General features: G+C 40.2%; 1 protein-coding gene across 11 annotated transcripts in view; it reads right to left on the bottom strand.

Moving 5' to 3' along the window:
• Positions 1 to 9,291, bottom strand: part of ARID1B (AT-rich interaction domain 1B) — a 347,348-nt gene extending 338,057 nt beyond the window's left edge. For 6 of the 11 annotated variants that reach the window (XM_080998333.1, XM_080998326.1, XM_080998334.1 and 3 more), the window contains exon 1: positions 6,773 to 9,290. In XM_080998333.1, the coding sequence (XP_080854459.1) occupies positions 6,773 to 8,512 (1,740 nt within the window). In that variant the 5' untranslated portion in view covers positions 8,513 to 9,290. Of the gene's footprint in view, positions 1 to 6,772 lie in introns of all 11 variants that reach the window. The other 5 variants (XM_080998325.1, XM_080998335.1, XM_080998331.1 and 2 more) reach the window with 1 other exon arrangement.
• Positions 9,292 to 20,341: the final 11,050 nt, after the last annotated feature.

Genomic DNA, 20,341 nt, shown 5'->3' with positions numbered 1-20,341 from the left:
AGAATTTCTCTATTTCACCAAAACTACAGAAAAGTGTTTGTTATAAACCATTTCCTCTTTTTTATTATTTATTAAAGCAGATGTGACCAAAACCATCATATAAACTACCCAATTATCATACTATAATATAAAAATGCAATAACTTCACATTACAGAGTACCTGTTTTATTTTTAGAAGTACTATAGATATTGCATACTGAAAACAGTTTTACACTATAATTTAAACAATTTTATCCAACTTTTTGTCCATTATATAAATTACAAAACAACATATATTCTGACTTGCAATCCCACAGAGCACAATTTCTATTACGGTCCTCTTAACACTAATCAGGACTTTATATGGCAAAAATTATCTTCTGCCAAGCCAACTGAATGTAAAGTAAGCATCATCGTGGGAGATGAACAAGGCAAATACAGGTATCATTCTTATTTTAACTATGGTTCTAATGCTTGTTTGTTCATTGATTTATCTACACCTCTTGCCAAACCAAAATTTCTAGTCTGATCTTCCCTTAAAACAGTAATGTGGCATTCAATATCCACCGTCTTTTACACATTTTCATCTTGTTAAGATTATCTGAAATGCTCCATTTTGTAATTGAATCTAAAATAGTTCTAAGTATCAAATTAAGCCCTCAGACATGCATGTGGAATATAGTTTTAACAGTATTTTGCATCAACTGGCACCCTTGCACAGGTGTCGCTGAATGTGTAATCTGGAAAAAAGATACATACGCATTTAGTATTATAGGATTATTTCAAATTTGAGACGATTATCCAAACATACAGAACATATATCTAGCTTTGCATGACCATTTTTATTTTTTGCATGTCAAATGTGAGCAAAATAAATGTATTCTCATAAAAAACACACTACACTGAAATCATGCTGTGCTCAGAAACTGTCCCTGTTTAATCTGTCAATTCTCTTAACAATTATATAGGAACATCTGATGATGCGTCAGAAAAAGTGGACTCAAGTCCACTAAAGCTTATGTCACAGCAGCCTTTTAAAGTGCCATTAAAACACATTGTTGTTTTTGCTGCAACTGACTAACAGTTACTGCTTTGGAAGTTTTAAGCGTGAAGAGTATTTCAATTTAGAAATATTTTTTCAAGTATTGCAATGGGCTCCAAGTTAAGCTGCAACATAATTACCTGGGGATGTTAACATAATGTCATGTTTTACAGTGCTTGGTATAACATGTCTCCATGTATTCCCCCATCCAAACTTCTTATCTGGGGGCAAACAAGCAGCAGTTTAGCCCATATGTATAAATCATCTTTAATTTGTGGTTTCAGTAATAGGAATGGTTTGTGGCAGCACTTAAGAGACTTAAATTCAGAATATATATTTATATTTGAACCTGGCTCTAAATTTGTATACAGGTCCTTTACAGATAATTCAACCAGAAATGCATTATATAAATACATGCATATTTCTTTTTAAAGTGCCTCATTTTCACAAACAAGCATTACTTTTGTAATTACTCATATCTACATTGATACTCCTCATATGTTTCATCTTGAAGGCGGCTGTACAGCCCTGAAAGGTGGCTTACAAAACCTAAATAAATTAAGTAAGCATTCCTATCTGAGCGGTGGGCAACACATGACAACGGCCTACACAGTGGAACCCAAATTAATGCTACCCCAATTTTAAAAACAAATTTTAAAGCCACTGAGGCACGTTGGCAAAGTAAACCTGAATTAATTCAAATACCACCCTAATCATAAAAAAGCATTTTGGAGCTATGTAAATAGCCCCCAAATTGAAAAATTCATATTTATCATATGACATTATAATCACAATACTGAAATTTATTCCAATGGGTTAGCCTACCACAGCTAAACACTGCTGGGATCTGAAATTCTCAAGCCTTGAGCAGGCACAGCAAGTGAGGTACCACTGCTTTACATATCCACAGAGAATCTTTAGTGCCTCCTAATACATGGCACATTTTAAAACAGCACTAAAATGCAAGGCAATTTTGATGCTTTAACAAGCTTGAGGGGCAGTTATATGAACAAAAAAAACCACATACAAGCCATACACTACACAACTTGCAGCTGATTAACATTTCAGGTCACTCACCCTGAACTTAACATGCTTAAGCAAGCACAATGAACATGACTAAAAATATTCCAAGTGTCTAGTCACCATCGTACCTAGAGATTTCACCACCACTCCCCAATTTTGTGCTCCCTCCACACCCCCCCCCCAAAAATTGACATGCTTTTTTTCCAGTCATAGCATTAAGAAAATACACACAAGGATTTGAAACAACTATCCGTGTTTAAGCTTCATACAAAATTCTAGAACAGTGATCAACCCAATCTACAAAAGTAAAGTAAGTTTTGTGCTTGGGCACAAATCTGATCCTGTATAGGCCCAGAGGTGTTTTTTATCATCATATATCAATTGTCATCCGTATATATGCTATTCCTGTAAACACATTCTAAATAAATAATTGGGATCATTAGCTGCTTGGTAGGTGGAAAAGAAGGTACCCCTCTGTACTTGGACTTATACTAGATGGAGAACATCCTTGGAAGCAGCACTTTGCACTCCCTGCTGCTGTTGCATGAAGGTCCCAGGGCTGAGGCCTTTGTTTTAATGAAGCATTTTCGTCTAATATGCATGGGTTTACTTTATCCTGTCTAAATACATTTATTAGTTATATCTTTTTCAGAAGGAAAACAAACACAAGATTTAGCCTTGTCTCTAACATTGAAGACAGTGAAAAGCCTGTTCAAAAGGAACTAATTTACCACTATTGTTACATGCAGCACCCTTGCATATAAATTCCTACGGAAAACTCAGTATTCCATCATTCTTAGCACACTGCAGCCTGTAGTGTACACACTGATCTCCTCCGTGTTAATATAATTAGCAGTAACAAGAGATGCCACTAATTTCTTGGTACTGCTCTTTTACAATATATTCTAGATGGAGAATTATGGTCCCAAACCGACATCTGAAAAGGAGTAATTTTCTCCCATTAGTATACTGATAATCTATAGACATCCAGCTGACATTTATCAGAAAGTCTCAAAATACTGGGTTCTGGTCCCACTATCCTTATTTAAGACAAAGCTCAGACAAAATAGGATGCAGCTGGCATAAACACGAGCTGCAGAGAGGGAAGCAGCTTCTTTAATAGATACACAGTCTCCATAGCAAGAAGAATGCATTTAAAAAATCAAATATTAAACAGATTTTTCTAATAACTAGTCAGTATTTTGTCAAATTAGTTATACAATGAAAAACATGGTGATAAAAGGAAACATGTACTATTGCACTTTATGTGCCTATATCTAACGTGAATTATATCCCTGGAATGTAAGCTCTAATGAATTGAGTCATGTGACTTCTGCTGTTCATGCCATACAGTCACAAAACTAGTAAATAATAAAATAATAGTTGATGAGATTTGTGTGTCACTCCTAAATGTATGATCATAGACCTTATTTGCAGGAAGACTAATGCTGCAAAGCTGAAGCACACACTTGAACTGGACTTTATCTGTGTTCCTTCCTTTTTCTGCAATAGGAGATCCCTTTGTAGCTGGCAAGTGAAATGAAAAATAACAAACAAATTTTATTTAAATGGGTTTTTAAAACAAATGAGATAGAATACTTGGTCATGGTAGAATCTATCTCCCCACATATTAAAAACACAAGTAGACACCAATAAGTAATAACGTCATAAAGCTTTCAGGTAGTGTATTGTATTCTATCTTCTTTTATTTTACAGGGAAGGTTAAAGTGGTTATGATTAGAATCACCAATTACCTTGTGAACATCTGTACAAATATAGCTATACATTAATATGCACACACATGTGCATTTTTAAACAGATATAGCACACATATATTTGGCTAGGTATTAAACTCAATATACTCACATGAGATGGTAAATATTCTATTCTATACATTAAGACTATACAGAGCGTTCATCCACAGGAATACAATAGCAAAAGTGTATATTTATACTTTTAAGAATTTTATGTATAATGAAGTAACTGGTTTATTATTTTTTGCCTTCATTACATTGTTATTTTAAAAGAACTACCAGTTTACCTCCATTATCTTCTTAATTACATGTATCAGTTGGAAAGATGTTAAATTGTAATAAAATGAGGGGGGGGGGAATACTAATGATCAATGTTCATCACAAATACTATGTAAAGTATCAAAGAAAAGAATGTTGCCAGAATATGTATTATAAATCACATCCTACAGAATAGTACCAAACAGATATTTGCTACTACAAGCAGGATATGAACAAGTTAAGTGCAAACTATGTTCACTCCAAGATTCATAAAGACATTATGATTTTGTTTTCATTCCAATAAATAATAAATAATTGTAACACCCATTGGGGCTAAATAAGACACAACAGTAACACGCATCTACAATACTCCTTGCTATGACTTTTCTACCTATTAAAGCTATATGTTTTAAATAGTCTATTGTTTAAAACAAAGGAGACAAAGCAAATCTTTTAAAATTGATTATGAGATTACATATACACATCTTCATTACCTAATGGTTTCAACTAACCCTTTTGTCTCAGAAAATTCAAAAAAGTAAAAGATTAACTCGCTAAATTCTTACTTCCCCGTAAAGGAAAAAAAAAAAGAGAAATGAAAACATTAGAGAAACACACTGTAGACAATAGACAAATATGTTTTCAGTCTGTTCAAGGTTCAAATTATTTTTCTCAGGTTAACCCATCAGTCACTACTGCAGTCACTGTCTACTCTAGGACATAATCATTTTAAAATGTCTTTTACTCTGAAACCAAGCTTTGAGAGTCCCCAAAGACTGTATGTGGGAATTTATTTCTTCTACCACTGTTCCTGAAAGCATATTCAAAGATTTAACAGTCCATAATAACATCATCTTGTTAAGGATGGAAAAGGTCCCCAATAAAACTTAAATATATTGTTACTCCTTTAACATAATTCACTTCCTTAAAAATCAAAGCATAAGCTTGTATTTTATTTTTTATATCAACAGAACTAAATGAAGCATGATGCCTGCTGTTTCTAATCAATGAAATCCAAATGCAAAACAGATTTTTTTAAAAAATATCTATGGTTTTCTGGATTTTTAAAAAATAATTTTAAACAAAAAAGTGACAACATTATATATCCTTGGTTAATACAAGAGGTCACATATCTAAAGATATTGGAGACACAAACCTCATAACAAGTACACAAATAAAGCTAATGCCACTAAATATATATTACATTAAAAATAAGTAATGTATAATACTATGCAGAATGAGTATGAATGTAGAATTCAGTCAAACAAATGCAGATTACAGCATAGATTTTCCACAAGATGTTCTACTACAATTACACTTGTTTAAAAAAGCCCTAATGGTTTAAATAAAAAGCAATTGTTAAAAGATTTATCCATGTCATCAAAATAAAGAAAATCTTCAACGTTGATTAACAAGAAAACTACACATAAATTTAAACAGTGAAGATCCAATGATCACCTAAAACATTCTTTTTTAAAAAAGATTGTCTTTTTAACATAACAGTCCCTTGTTTGCTGAATCCTTCTTAACCTCAACTATCAAAAGATGCCTGCCAATTATTTCAGCTTCTTCTAAGAATGCGTAACCTTGCATCTGTGAGCAAAAGTGCTCAGTTATTATTTGTGGCAAGAATTTTTGTGACTGTACTGCTCAGCAATTCTATTTACATCAGCAATGCTAAATGCCCAATGGTGAGAGAGGAGCCAATCAGATGGCAGATTAGATGTCAACTCAGAGGCAGCTGTCTGGAGACTATTACAGCCAGTTTACCTCCACAATTCAAATTCCAAACCTTGCAAAGGAGATCAAGTCACTCTTTAGGCTCAGACTGCCGAGCAAGAAACATCAAGAGTTCTGAGTTATTTCCTATGGTTTTAAAGGTGGCAAAAAGACAACTTTTTACGAACATCGTCCAGACATGATCTGATGCCTACTGAATTGGTAATTCACAGCCTATAACTGATCAGAAATATTGTGTAGCCTCCAGAAACACGAACCGTTGATCTCTTGCAATACTCACGCCTTTTTCGTTAGATTCTCCTCCATCAACCAACGAAGCGTAAAGTTTGCCCGTAAGGGAAGAGCAAACACAGGGAATATCTAATTATAACATTCCACATATTTTTAAACTATTTTTATATTGGTTGGGAGGACATGAGAAACATGCCAAAAGAGAAAGTCATTCGAACAACCAGGATGTGAAGCTCTTTATACTACTGTGGAGCATAGATACAACATATTTACACTGTTTTTGCTCCGTTTCAATATAAAACTCTATCCAAGCGACACTATTTTCTAGTAACCTAAAAGAGAAATAGATCAAGACAGGAAAGGAAAGAGTGTGATTTTGCAAGCTCTGCTGGTTATGGCATTGGTTCCTCCCTTTCCCATTCCAAAGTGATTTTCCTCTGGGCCTTGTGTGTTCAGATTTCTAATAAGTCTAGAGTAGGAGCACTGGGTGGGGTACAGTGGGTCTTGTGTATTGTTCAACTGTATAAATGAAATGGTCTGATTTTTAGAAGGAAAGTCATCCCCCCTCCCCATGATGTCTTTCTGACCTAATCAGAGTCAGACACTGTGCATTATCCAACCCTGTGAGGGAGGGCAGCAAGGAGTTGAGATGGAGTAGGAGAAAAGTAAATTAGAAAGAAAGTAAAGACAGACACACACAGGCAAGTGAAACAACACACTGCTTGCTATTTTGGGTTCTTATTACCTGGCTCCGGCTGATGGTCTGTCCAGTGTTTCCAGGGCTCATAGCCGGGTGATTTCTTTGTTGTGCTGCTGCCCAGGCTGGGTTTGCACCTCCATACTGGGAACCCATGTCCTTGCCCATGCCTGCTGCTGCTGCTGCCTGCTGGCTTCCTGGGGCGGCTGCTGCTGCTGCTACTCCCTGAGCCTGCTGCTGCTGCGATGGGGCAGCAGTGGGGTTGGCATAATCGGGGTAGCCAGTGCCATAGCTCCTCATCATGGGGCTGGGGGAAGTGAGCAGCTGGTTCAAGGTTGGGGTGGCCCCAGACGGGTGTTGGTTTTGCCCGGAGAACCTTTGGAAGCCCGCAGACCCCGACGCCTTGCCGAGGCTGCCTCCTCCTCCGCCCGGGCCCAGCATCATGCCCTGCTGGTGCTGCCTGGGGGAGTTCAGCACCCCGAAGGCAGACGAGGAGCCCCCATAGCCGCCGCCGCCTCCGCCTCCTCCCGCCGCTGCTGCAGCCGCCGCCGCTCCTGCTCCTCCTCCAGCGTTGCTGCCGCCGCCAGGCCGGCCGTAGGCGCCCGCGTAGTGGTTGTACTGGCTGTTGGCGTAGCCTTCGTGCGAGTTGGGCAGGGGGTCCATGCTGTTGGGGGCCGCCGCGGGGTGCATTAGCCCCATCCCGGGGCTTTGTTGTCCGCCATGTTGATCAAAGCAAGGCCCAGCCCGGCTCGCTGAGGAGGCGCCTCCGCTGCTGCTGCTGCCGCCGCCAGCGCTGCCGTAATAGCTATTAAACTCCGAGACACCCACCGCTGAGGGCCCGCCGCCGCCGCCTCCTCCAGCGCCTCCGCCGCTGCCCGCTCCCTGAGGTGGCGGCGGCGGCTGCCCGCTCAAAGGTCCCAAGCCGGGGTGGTCGTAGCGGCTGCCGAGGTGCTGCTCGCCCATTTTGTCCGGCGCCGCCGCCGCCTCTTCGTCGCCGCCGCCGCCGCCTTTATTCGCCAAGGGCTGGGACTGTGGCCGGCTCTGGGGCTCGGCCTGTCCCCCTAAGCCGCTGTCTTTTCCTCCATGTTGCTGCTCCATGTCTGCGCTGCTGGGCTGAGCAGCGCCGCCACCGCCGCCGCCGTTGTTGTTGCTGCCGCCGCCGCCGTTGTTGTTATTCTGCATCGGATGGTGCTGAGGCGGCGGCTGTTGCTGGAATTGATTTAGCTGTTGGTGTGGAAGTGCATGGTGGTGGTGGTGGTGGTGGTGAGCATGGGGGTGCTGGGCATGGAGGTGAGCTGGGTGCTGGTGCTGGGCATGGGGGTGGTGGGAAGGTGCGGCGGCGGCAGCAGCGGCAGGGTGATCGCCTCCGACGCTTTTCAACTTGTGGTTGGGGAGCAGCCCTGTCTCCATAGCCGGGGTAGAAGAAGAAGAAGAAGAGGAAGGTAAACCCGACAAGCTTCCAGCTTCTTTCAGAACCGATTCCGAGGAAGAACCGCTGTTGCTATTACCGGTGGCGGCGGCAGAAGTTGCATTATTGGCCATGTTCAGTTCATTATGGTGGTGGAGGAGATGGTGGTCTACATTATTCAAGCCGCCGCCGCCGCCGCCGCTGCTGTTGTTAGTCCCATCTACGACCCCCAAGAGAGAGCCCGGTCCAGCAGCTCCTGCGGTGCCTGCCACGGGACCCCCAGAGTTGAGATCCTGGCTTAAGTTGCCCGGCAAACTCGGGGTTTTGCCTTTCTTGTTCGCACCCGCCGGAGCCGCTGCTACTTGCGCGGCCATGATCATTGCAACATTGCAAGGAGGTGGGGGAGAGAAATCAATTAATTCCCCTCCAGCCTGGAAAAAAATGGGCAAAACAAATGGGGGTGGGGAGGGGGAAAACCCCCCAAAAGCCCCACAATTCAGGAAACGAACGATTTAACAAAAAAGCCTGCTGATCATTCCCTCCGCGCGCGCGCGCGCGCACACACAACACGATTTTTTTTTTAATGACCGAAACTCCCCTCCCCGAGTCCTTGATGGAGATTAGAAATGGTAAGAATGCCTTACGGTCTGTGCCTGTTCCTGCTGTGTGATTTCATGTTGAAAGTTTTTTGTTCAGGTTTAAATGAAACTTTTTTCTTTTCCTCTCTAACCCGGATATGGGTAAATACACGTCTGGCTGAGCCTATCTGGCCCAGCATGGCATGAGAGAGCGAGAGAAGGAGAGGGGGAGAGAGAGAGGGAGAGAGCTCTAACAACTATTATCCACTTCTCTCTGATTACTCCAGCGCACATGGAAAACGCGGACTGGAGTTTCCTTCCGCCTTCTGCTGCAGCTCTAGTTGCGATGGTAGCATGCAAGAAAGAGGAGACGCACACTTCACAGCCTCTCTTCATCAGCCTCGAAAAACAGGGCAGCTGGCACAGAGCTTTGCAAAAAAAAAGCGTGGTGGGGGACGGATGCTGCCTTCTCCTGCTTTGTATTTTCTCGCTAAGGCGAGGGGAGTATTAAATCAAAGGTACCCCTTTGCAGCAAGGGCTGCTGTCTTCTAAAAAGAACACACACTTATTAGCTCCCCCCCCAAAAAAAAATTTAATAAACTAAATTTGCCTCTGATGTAATCCTGCATGTTTGTTTGGTTTTTAAAAGTGGTCTGGATTAAAGTGTTTAACGGGCATCTACATAAATAAGTGCATATGATCAAACTTAGAAAGCTCTATACAGCTACCTGGGCATGCACAATATAGGGTAAATATGTGATATGAAGGCATTTCTAATTGTGCATGCAACATCTAATAGTCCTAATTGGAACTTTGCGTGCTAATTTGCATCAAAAACTAGATCCAGCCTACTTTCACATGTGGGTTTTCCTTGCTGGGTCAGGGATAATATATTTGATGGGACACTTGTTTCAGAATAAAAGTTATTCTGATTTATTAAAAAATAAAATCATTTTTATTAGATTTTATAATTAATGTAATTTGACCTGAGATCACTTGACAAAGGGCGAGTTAAAATTAGATAAAGAAATATGTCAGTAAGGTAAATATTTGCTCTTAATTGTTTTTGCACAACCCTGGTAAGTGAGGCTTTGGTGGCGGGTGGGCTTGGAGTGGGGAAGCAGCTTCCCCTTTCACCTCAGGTGGAAAATCAGAATAGGCCACCACTGAATGGAGCCACTGTGGTAGCTTCCCAGCAGGTGGGTAACTGGAGGTTGGGGAGGACCAAAGTGGTATGGGAAGTTGGTGCAGTGGAAACGCACCAGCCAGCTCTGCCAGTACGTTTGCACTGCAGCCTTCTGCCTCTCCCTGCCAGTAAGCCACAGCAATCCATCTGGCAGGAAGCTGGCATTGCAATTCTGCTCCACCCAGCAAGCCATTGCACTGTATTTTTCTACTGTAGACTTGTAGGTGCTGCCCCACCCCCCTTGTCAGGACTGGTGGCATTGTCAAAAACAATCTATATAAATCTCTCTGTATAGTAAATAATGTCAGTATTTAGTCGGAAATAAATTCACTGATACAGCAGACTGTGTCCATCTAAATATGTCCATAGTTGTTATTTACAACTAATCCTAGGCATTTCAGAATAAGTCATTGGGCCTTGCTTCTGAGGATTGTGTTGTAAAAGTCCCCCCGCAAAGAATAACATGTTATCATGTTAGATTAAAGGCTCAAACCACCAAGTAGGACTGCCATGCAGTGTGACCTCCTTTGTTGTTGTTGTTTAGTCGTTTAGTCATGTCCAACTCTTTGTGACCCCATGGACCAGAGCACGCCAGGCACTCCTGTCTTCCACTGCCTCCTGCAGTTTGGTCAGACTCATGTTAGTAGCTTCGAGAACACTGTCCAACCATCTCATCCTCTGTCGTCCCCTTCTCCTTGTGCCCTCAATCTTTCCCAACATCAGGGTCTTTTCCAGGGAGTCTTCTCTTCTCATGAGGTGGCCAAAGTATTGGAGCCTCAGCTTCACGATCTGTCCTTCTAGTGAGCACTCAGGGCTGATTTCCTTAAGAATGGATAGGTTTGATCTTCTTGCAGTCCATGGGACTCTCAAGAGTTTCCTCCAGCACCATAATTCAAAAGCATCAATTCTTTGGCGATCAGCCTTCTTTATGGTCCAGCTCTCACTTCCATACATCACTACTGGGAAAACCATAGCTTTAACTATACAGACCTGACACAAATGGAATTTATATAAAAGTAGTGGCTGGTGATTTGAAACTAGCAAAACTAACAAAATCATCTGTACTGATCTATTTAAAATATATTTTGATCATGGGTCGCCAACCTTTTTGAACCTGTGGGACACACAAAGATTCATGTTTGTCCAAGGAGTCTGAATAAAAGCATGGTCTTGCCTAGCATGACTTAATAAGCCCCCTGCCCCCCAAAAGCCCTATCAAAATAACCCAGTGGTAGACAATAGAGTAAAATCATAGATCCAGTACTTGGCAGCACAACAAAAACATTGTTTCAAGGCACAGCTTTTCTAAAATCTTAATGGTTTTTACATAGGATGGCAACAAAACCAATACATCATAGAATAATGGATAAAGGTGACTTATGATTTGAGGGTGGGTGTTAGATATATTGAAAAATTATGTGGCTATCTAAGGAGCCTTGTCTCATTTCCATGTTTTTGCACAATGGCAGCCCTGGGAAGCACCAGATCCCACCATTTTTACAATTTAGCCTGTGAAGGCAATTTAGTCTGGTTGTGAAGGAAACTCCCAAAAACATGCAATTTCAAGAGGATCCATTTTACTAGCTCTGTTTTGTGTGCATGCATCCCCCCCACTTGGCATTCTCCATTTTCTCTCTCTATGGAAGTCTAATCTCCATTTTCTCTCTTGTATATCCTACCCACCCACCTCATTCAACTCTATTTTTTTTTAAAAAGATATTTATTAAGGTTTTCCAAAAAAAGGTTACATATATAAAAAAAAGAAAAATAGAGAAAAAAGAAAATACAAAATACATAAACACCTCATTCAACTCTATTCCCGACATTCCCTCTCATTCTTTGGTTGCTCTGCTTTCTGTTCAGCTACACAGTTCTGAGCCTTGGAAAAGCACATAGGGCAGTACTCAACTAAGTTTTACTTAAGAGTAGACCCACTGGAATTGATGAACATGAGAAAGTTAGATCCATTAATTTCAGTATGTTTACTCTGAGTACAGTCTTAGTTGAATATGACCCATAGAGCTGGAAGAGGAAGTGGGGAAAGTGTCACACTTCTCACTTCCTCCTTCAGCAATACAGACTTTGGCGAGGGTGGGGCAGGGAAGGAAGCATCCTCACCACTTCATGGTGAGGGGGACAGTGAGGGGCAGCTCAGAGGATTTGGGGTCACTGACACAGGCATACATAGGCTGCCTTGCATCCTTGGCAAGCAGCTGTATCAGCGTGGAACTGTATTGATGCCCTGCTCAGCCTCGCAGAGCAGCAGAGGAGCCAGAGCGGAAAGGCATGATTTTTGCACCCCTCTGGGCTTGTACCCTTGGTGGGGACCAACCTAACCAACCCCTAGGTATGTCCTGGTCACTGGATAAGTCTTCAAGCCCATGTGCATCACTTAAACGGCTTCAGAGTTAGTTAATACATTGATTTAAAAGCAAAATCAGGTAGCCGATAAAGTAAAAAGCATGGGTTGACTGGCATTCCTTTAAAATTTGATTATCATTGTCTAACCAATAGAATATCTTTATTTTCAAAAGTATGTGAGGCTTCCCATGAGCATCTGGTTGGCCAGTGTGAGAATAGGATGGTGGACTAGATGGGCCAGTGGTCTGATCCAGTGGAGCCAGTCTTATGTTCTTAGCTTCTTAATTTCACGAGTGCTGCTGCTACTTGGTAATAGTTACTGCCATTTGCCTGTATGCAAATATTTGCATTTACACTGTTCAAGAGACATCTAAAATCATCAAAGTATGGCAAAACAACAACAACTAAGGAAGTGAGAAAAGTCCTAACACAATATTGATCATAAATTTTAAAAATACATTGGTAACCTATAATTATATTTTTTCATGAATAACTCATTATTTAAGGTCCCAGTATCTATCTTTGTCAGTAACACACTCCTGTCAAGTAACAAAACATTGTATACAGTTTTGCTGATTACATCATTTTTAGAAGCATGATCTGCTAATTTTGTGGCCAGCAGCCTGTGGCAGCCGCATTTCTGCAGTTGCCACAGTGTCCAGCTGTCTCAAAGTCCTAATAATCATTTGCATTAATGATGCCTTTAATAAAGTTATTACATATGGGGCTGTTTTCAACATGTTCTATTAATTTGTATGCACAGCAAGGATTTCCTGAAGAGAGTAAAACATTTTCAGCACTACCGTTACGTCCCTAAACAATCAAATCACATCTGCTGTATGTAAAGCATAGTAGATAATCCAAAGAATTACTACTTGCAGTGTTGTTAAATAATTAGTCATAGAAATTACTTGCATTTATATATTATCATGCTGCCACTAGTGGCATTAACAAATTAAGATATGTTTTAAGGCAATCAATATGCACTTTACAAAGAAATACCTAAAGCACCATATCCAAATCCACTGCCAGCGAAAGGAAAGGAGTGTCAGTCACATAAAAGGAAGCAACACATCAGACAATCTCACTCAAAATATTTATGCTATTTTCCCACTATCATAAACTTTATCATGATTGAAATAATGATTTCATTGATATGTATTCTTAATTTGTATATGACCATATCCTGAATAATGATACCAGATGTAGGCTGGATTGTGCCCATAATGTCCCTTTGAAGTTTTTAACTATGTACTGTACTTTGAGGACAATCCAGCAAAAGTTAACAACTAAATAAGTGGAACTTATTATAATGTCTAAATTCCATTCCGCTGCTTTCCAGGCAGAGGGCCTTCTCGGTAGTGGCGCCCTCCCTGTGGAACGCCCTCCCACCAGATGTCAAAGAGAACAACAACTACCAGACTTTTAGAAGACATCTGAAGGCAGCCCTGTTTAGGGAAGCTTTTAATGTTTGATGTAACATAGTATTTTAATATTCTTTTGGAAGCCGCCCAGAGTGGCTGGGGAAACCCAGCCAGATGGGCGGGGTATAAATAATAAATTATTATTATTATTATTATTATTATTATTATTATTATTATTTCTATGGAGTATTTCTTGTTACTCACTTTTGCTGGATTGTGCCTTTAATTTTCCAATGTCTCTGTATCCTTCCACTACATGCTAAAAGCCCTTATATTACATTTTTGTTTCTGTGTTGCAAAAAGCAAACTGTTATATAGTTAGAAACTGATAGAGTTGGGGAACGGGGAACAGTAAGTAATTCTAGTAGGGAAATCAGGTGCATACCCAAGGGTCATTATAGTCTGTAACAACAACAAATTGCAATTCTATGCAAACTCTTAGAAAGGGTGTATATATCATCTTTGTAGAAGAAAGAATAACAGAACTGTAAGATGAATTCATGTCAAGCGATCCATCAGCTTTTGCCAAGAGAATACTACATCTTTGTTATTGAGCCTTTTTGACATTTTCTCCTAGATTTTCTCCTTTTTTATATTCAAACACTCACTAATTATACACATTAAACCTCATAAGTTGATTTTGAACTCTTTCAAATGCAAATAGAGAGAGAGAGAGATGTCTAGTTGTATATATTTATGTATGTGTACATTCTAAAATAAAGTATAAACTCAATCACACATTTATTCTTTTATATATTTATACTTAAACTGAAATGTGTCATTTAAAAATCCTGATAAGATACATTGATCATAACTCACAGAAGGATTACAATATTTTCTCACTTACTTTTCAGCTAGTTTATACTTTTCAGCACGATTATAAGATGTGGGGTACTTATATAATTTTTGAATGCACGTGATTTAAAAGGTCAGGGGGGCAGTTTTAATGGAAAGGTGCTAGCCAGTTTGGTTCCAACTATCTCAGGATCAAAGCTAACGACCGAAGGCTATGTAATAGGGGTCCACTGCACAATTAAGTCAGCCTGGTATAACAGAAAACACACACTAGTTTTCCTCCCCAATGGCAGATGCCACACCCTCAAGCAGACAGAAGGCGTTACAGACTGTGCAAGCAGTGCATCAAACAGAACAACTATAATTCATTGTTACTGTAAGTTGCAATTCATGCTGAATTTCCTTAGCTTAGATTATGAGCAGCAGCATAAGCTAAACTTTGTATGTTTGTGCACCTATTAATACGATACCATTTACCATTTCATCCTTTGTCTCCCATTCCAGCAGTGATTTTTAAACTTTAGATACAAATGCCTGAATGTCTTGCTTGTGGGTTTCCTGGTATAATCTATCTTGTTGCTGAGAGGAAAATAATATTGGATCAGATCAAGAGTAGAGAACAGGATCTAACTGGTGGGCTGGATCCTGGCTACCCCCGCCATTTGTGAGCCATTTTGACAGGTGGGCAGGGCTGCCCACATCTCAACCACATGACATCACAATGACATCAGGTGACTCAAAGGAAATGAACAACAACAACAACAAAAAAAACACCTTTTACAGCATAGTTAGGGGGAGAGAGAGAGGTAATTTTACATACCAAGGAGAAGGCCAACTTTCTTCTCAATATGTGAGCTTTATATATCAAAGCTCTTGTGATGGCTTTTGTGAACAAGATATTCCTTATGTGCTTTTTGGGGTACAAGCATGAGAGGGCTCTAGAATCATAGAGTTGGAAGGAATCCTGAGGATCTTCTAGTCCAACCCCCTGCAATGCAGGAATATGTGGCTGCCCCTTATGGGGATCGAACCTGCAACCCTGGTGTTACTTTGTTTCTTTTCTTTTCTTTTTACAATTCAGGTCAGTTCTTAGCAAATTTGATGTTAAGCCTACTTCTGTTAGATGACCTTTTTTATCTGAGCAAATCTTATTTCTTAATGAATCTCAGAACATTGCAGGGATGACTGTACAAAGCCATTGCTTTTTCTTTATTGCCCACTAAAGAAACATTTATGATTAACCAGAAAAAGAGAACTAGATCATTCTCTTCAGCTGGAGGCACTGGCCTCTGTAATGTCCTCCCTTCATGTATGGCCTGTTTCAACTAAACTGTTAGAATTGCAATATAAAAATTCTATATCAATGGCAGTAACCATTTATGAAGATGAGCCAGATTGCAAGTCATTGCTCAGGTGGATTTTAGAGAAACTCTTATCAGCAATAGTGTTTTTCACATATACTGCAGGGCATGCTGTAATATTATCCCTTCAAAAGGTCGCTTATGTAGAAGATTGAGAAAATTATGACTTTTCTAGGAACAAGTGGTGGAAGATGGTTCTTGATAGGGATACCTGGATTTTGAGGTATACCTGGATAACTAGAAATAGACTGGGGCTATCGACTAATTAAAAGGCTGCAAATAGGAGAAGAGAAACAATGATTTTGTATAAGGCCATCCAGTGGCTGAGTGCTAAATTTTGTGGACTTCTCATTCTCATGGTCTGTCTGCTATACCAACATCTCTGCTATGAAATGTGCAACAGCCTACCTGTGTCAAAATAAAACACACACTTCTTAATGGGAAATGTTATAGCCGATTACCAGATCTAAGATACAGGAAGTGAAATGTCTGAGAATTCAGGAAAGAAAATGTTGAAGTAAATTAAATTCAGCATTATACAAATACATCTGCTGTTGTCCCTTTCGTAAGCCTAATATATTTTACAAGAAGAATAGGGAAATCAACAAAAATACTCTCTGTGTGAAATGCACTGTAAAAATATGATAGATAGTACCCTTGAGTTTGCAAAACGCCATCTTGTGGCTGACTTGTCCAACCGCACACTATGTTCTCGTGAGGTAATCATTGAAGGACATGTTGGGAGTAGCAGCCATGTCTTGAAGCAGGCAAATATAAGAAAAAGAGAATAAAAGATTTTGACTGTATACTGCTAGTTGGCTTTTATCCCAGCAAGCATATCTTCCTACAATTAGTACATTGATCTATTTTAAAATAACAGCGATAGTTTGCTTTGTTTTCTCTCTGCTGTGGCCCACTCTTTTCCTGGCTTCCATTTTTATCGGTTAGTGCTTTCAGTACCTTTTTATTTTCCAGCTGTAGTGCCAAGCATTCCATAAATATTTTTCCTTAGCAATAGGGAGATACGGCAGCTTAGTTACTTATTGTAGAGAAAGATTCCTTCACGTATGTCTCGTCATATTCACAACGGGGAGCACTACTTATATACAGAAACCAGTAAATAGTCTAAAATAAAATATTTTTAAGAGCCCTATGAATTCATAGTAAGTAAAAGGTTGGTAAGTGAGAACAAAACAGGGAGGACCAAAAGGCTCAGTCCAATTGCTATAGCAGCACGGGAGCTATTGTTTTATAGATCCTTTCCACGCTACTCTGCCAACACAGGAATCTTAAACTTACCTGGGAGGAGTCAAAGAATCAGTTATGTCCCATTAAAGCAATAAGCCATCTCCAAAATGGAGCAATGCTAGTGTCAGAAGCAGCTACATATCACTGACCATTTCCACATGAGCCTGCAATTCTTATGTTACTGGAGCAATGTGGGAAGGAGTCATGTGGTAGTGACTTTGCATGTCAGTATAATGTAGGAAGGGAGTCAGAGATTAGGTGCAATTTAATTCACCTTGCACTTTACAATAGAAAATTGATGCTGCAGTGCAAGGATAGGAACCTGTGGTCGTCCAACTATTGTCTAACTCCTAACTCCCATCATGCCCAGCCAGCTCAGCCAGTGTTCAGGAATGATAAGAGGAATATCTGCAGAGCCTCCTATATCTGGAGATTCCTCATCCTTGCTATAGAGCTTGAAACTAGGTCTTCCAAATATACTCGTTCCCAATTTTAAATCTACTATGAATATATTCCCTGTGCAGCTGGACTCAATCCCACACTCACTTGGGGACGGTGATCTGCACTGATTCAGATCTGAATGCGTAGCTGCTATACAGATGCTCAGTATTGTCGGTTTTGGCAACAACACGGAGCAGGTGTACGAGAGAGGATTGCATCCAGCTGCCCCGTGCTTTAGACAAGCAAAAGGTGTTGTCAAAAGCAGCTTATACCAAACACCTTTTCAGAAGGTAGGTTGCCTTCTGAAATATATTTGGACTGGAGCCCTAGAAGGTGATTTGTGGTTTTACTGCAAGGCAGTTTTAAGAGGCAGAAATAATAATAAAAAACAAAGAGCAAAATAGGAAATTCCTGGAAGTTGGGAAAGACTCATTTTAAGCATAAGAGTGGGGGAATAGTTAGTTCACAAATTTGTAAAGGTGCAAATGTTCTACATAAGCTATGGTTTTTGCCCTCCAACCACATTGCTCATACAGTCATGTGCAAACTGAGCATTTGGTGGACAACTGTCGAACCACTTCCCTGATTTTTTTGATCCTTCTATTCCTCTTTTGAAGTGAAAGGATTATGGAAAACTGGAGTGCACAAATATCTGATTGTATGCCCAGATTAAATATTAATTCTTCAAGCAATGGCAGGTGGGTCAGTATTGCACTCTGTATTTAAAAAAAACCCCCTACATTTACAATGTGTGAATTGGCTCAGAAAGACAAAGCAGGAGCTAATTTCAGCTTGCCTTGGAATTTGTTTTCAACACCAGGGTTTAGGTCTGGAACATGTAAAACAGAAGAAAAGATTGCCTTGAAAATGTGCAGACTATCTTTTCCTAACCACAATAAGCTCCTGCAATCTGGGAATGAGAAGCAAAGACTTCTAAGGCAAAGGGCACTGCATGATCCAAGATTTCAGTCATTTTTTATAATAAAAATTAGGCATTGCCTGAATGAATTCTGAAATTCTCTAAACAAGAACAAGAAATTCTTTAAAACAAGAATGATACATTGACCACAATCTGGTCAGAGTTAAATACTTTTAAATCCCATTGATTTAAGTCAAACAAATAGATCTTAAAATATAGGATTATAACTTTGGGCAGCTCATGCCCATTCTGATGCCAGTACTTCTCACTGATAAAACATAACCCAAGAGTTGTGTACCTTTTATTTATTGCATATTGTTTGCTTGATTGATTTAGCAGTTTTATATACTGCTTGATTGTGACAAAACCTCAAAGTGGTGTACAAAAAAGAATAAAATAATAAAATAATCAGTAAAAAACAACTATTTAAAACACTCAAAAAGTAATTGAAACAAACAATAAGGTATAAAAACAGATGAAATCACAGGTTAGCATTCTACATGTCTGGATAGGCTTGCCTAAACAGAAATGTTTTAGCAGGCACTGAAAAGAGTACTTGCCTGATTTCAATAGGCAGGGAGTTCCAAAATGTAAGCGCTGCTTACATCAATTTATTGCAAATGCAGAATGAATATTATGTGGCGCTTGTAACAGTGCCGGTTTCACAAGTCGAAGCGATTGAGTGGGAATATATGGGGTAAGGCGATCTCTCAAGAAAGCTAGTCCCAAGTTACTTAGTGACATGTGGTACATGCAGTGTGACAGCACTGTATCATGCAAAATGTGCTTCCTTCCAGTGTGGGCTCAAAACATTTTGCTGCCTGAAGCAATGCTTAAGTGCTTACGTCTTTCTGTACCATTCAGACTGCAATCTCTGTCTTCATCAATCCCCCCCCCCCCCCGGGATAATGAATGGCAAGGCCAACCCTGAGATCTTGTGGTGACTGAAACTAAGCAAATACTACATTTTTCTGCTTTATAGATCTGTTAGAGTAGAAGGGCCAAATGTACTAGGGGAAAAAATGCAGTTCATTAAAAAAATGTTAATCCAGAATGTCCACCGCAAGCGCAAGAAAAATCCAGTAAAACAACACATACACTCATCCAATTCAGAGCTAGCCAGCTGAAGAGCCTAAACTGGGAAAATATAGCATGTAATGTCTGTGTTAATTCACAGTGGCTTGCTATACAAAGATTCATTGCCCATGGGGGTGAATGAACCCTGATGGTTCAAAAAAGAGCTGAGTGCTGACTTACTGCACAGTTTTTCTGGACAGTTTCTCACTATCTGCCTTTTTATTCCAGAACCTGATAGCTCCACTGATCCATAATAATGTTCTGGATTTTTGGTGCATGCATGTTCCTGATTGTTGGAGGTGGCTCATAAGTATCTATCATATGCAAGGTGGGGAGCATTTTTCAGCCAGAGGACAGCCTTCCAGGGGCCACATGCCAGTGGCAGGTATGGTCAGGGGCAAAACTGGGCAGAGCAATGAATGTGAATGTTAATTGTGGGTTAATTTCTCCACACACCCCTCTCTGTCCCCCATGCTGGCAAGCAAGAGGCATTATCAGAGTTCAAGGATACAGTCCAGCCAGGCAAAAATAATAAAAAAAAGTGTGAATGAAGGCTGATGGAGAGTGTTGCTTGGGGAGAATCTCAAGGGCCACATAGAGAGGCCCAGTGGGCCACATATGGTTCCCCAGCCTGATCAAATGTGTAAAGGGATATATGTATGACCTCTCATGCCAGTTCTTTCAGTTTTGTAATCTGGAAGAGAAGGAAATCAGTAATGCTGATTTTTCAAGTGGTGGTTATCCAATCTTGCAGTATGGCTGTGACACCTGACCTCTTTGCTGACCCTGCAAGGCATATGAAGTATATTGAGTCCTTCT

Source organism: Podarcis pityusensis, assembly GCF_964106645.2.
Source record: "Podarcis pityusensis genome assembly, chromosome: 3".
NCBI classification, from domain to species: domain Eukaryota; kingdom Metazoa; phylum Chordata; class Lepidosauria; order Squamata; family Lacertidae; genus Podarcis; species Podarcis pityusensis.
The sequence above is the reverse complement of the archived record's forward strand: the minus strand, read 5'-3'. Positions and strand labels throughout refer to the sequence as shown.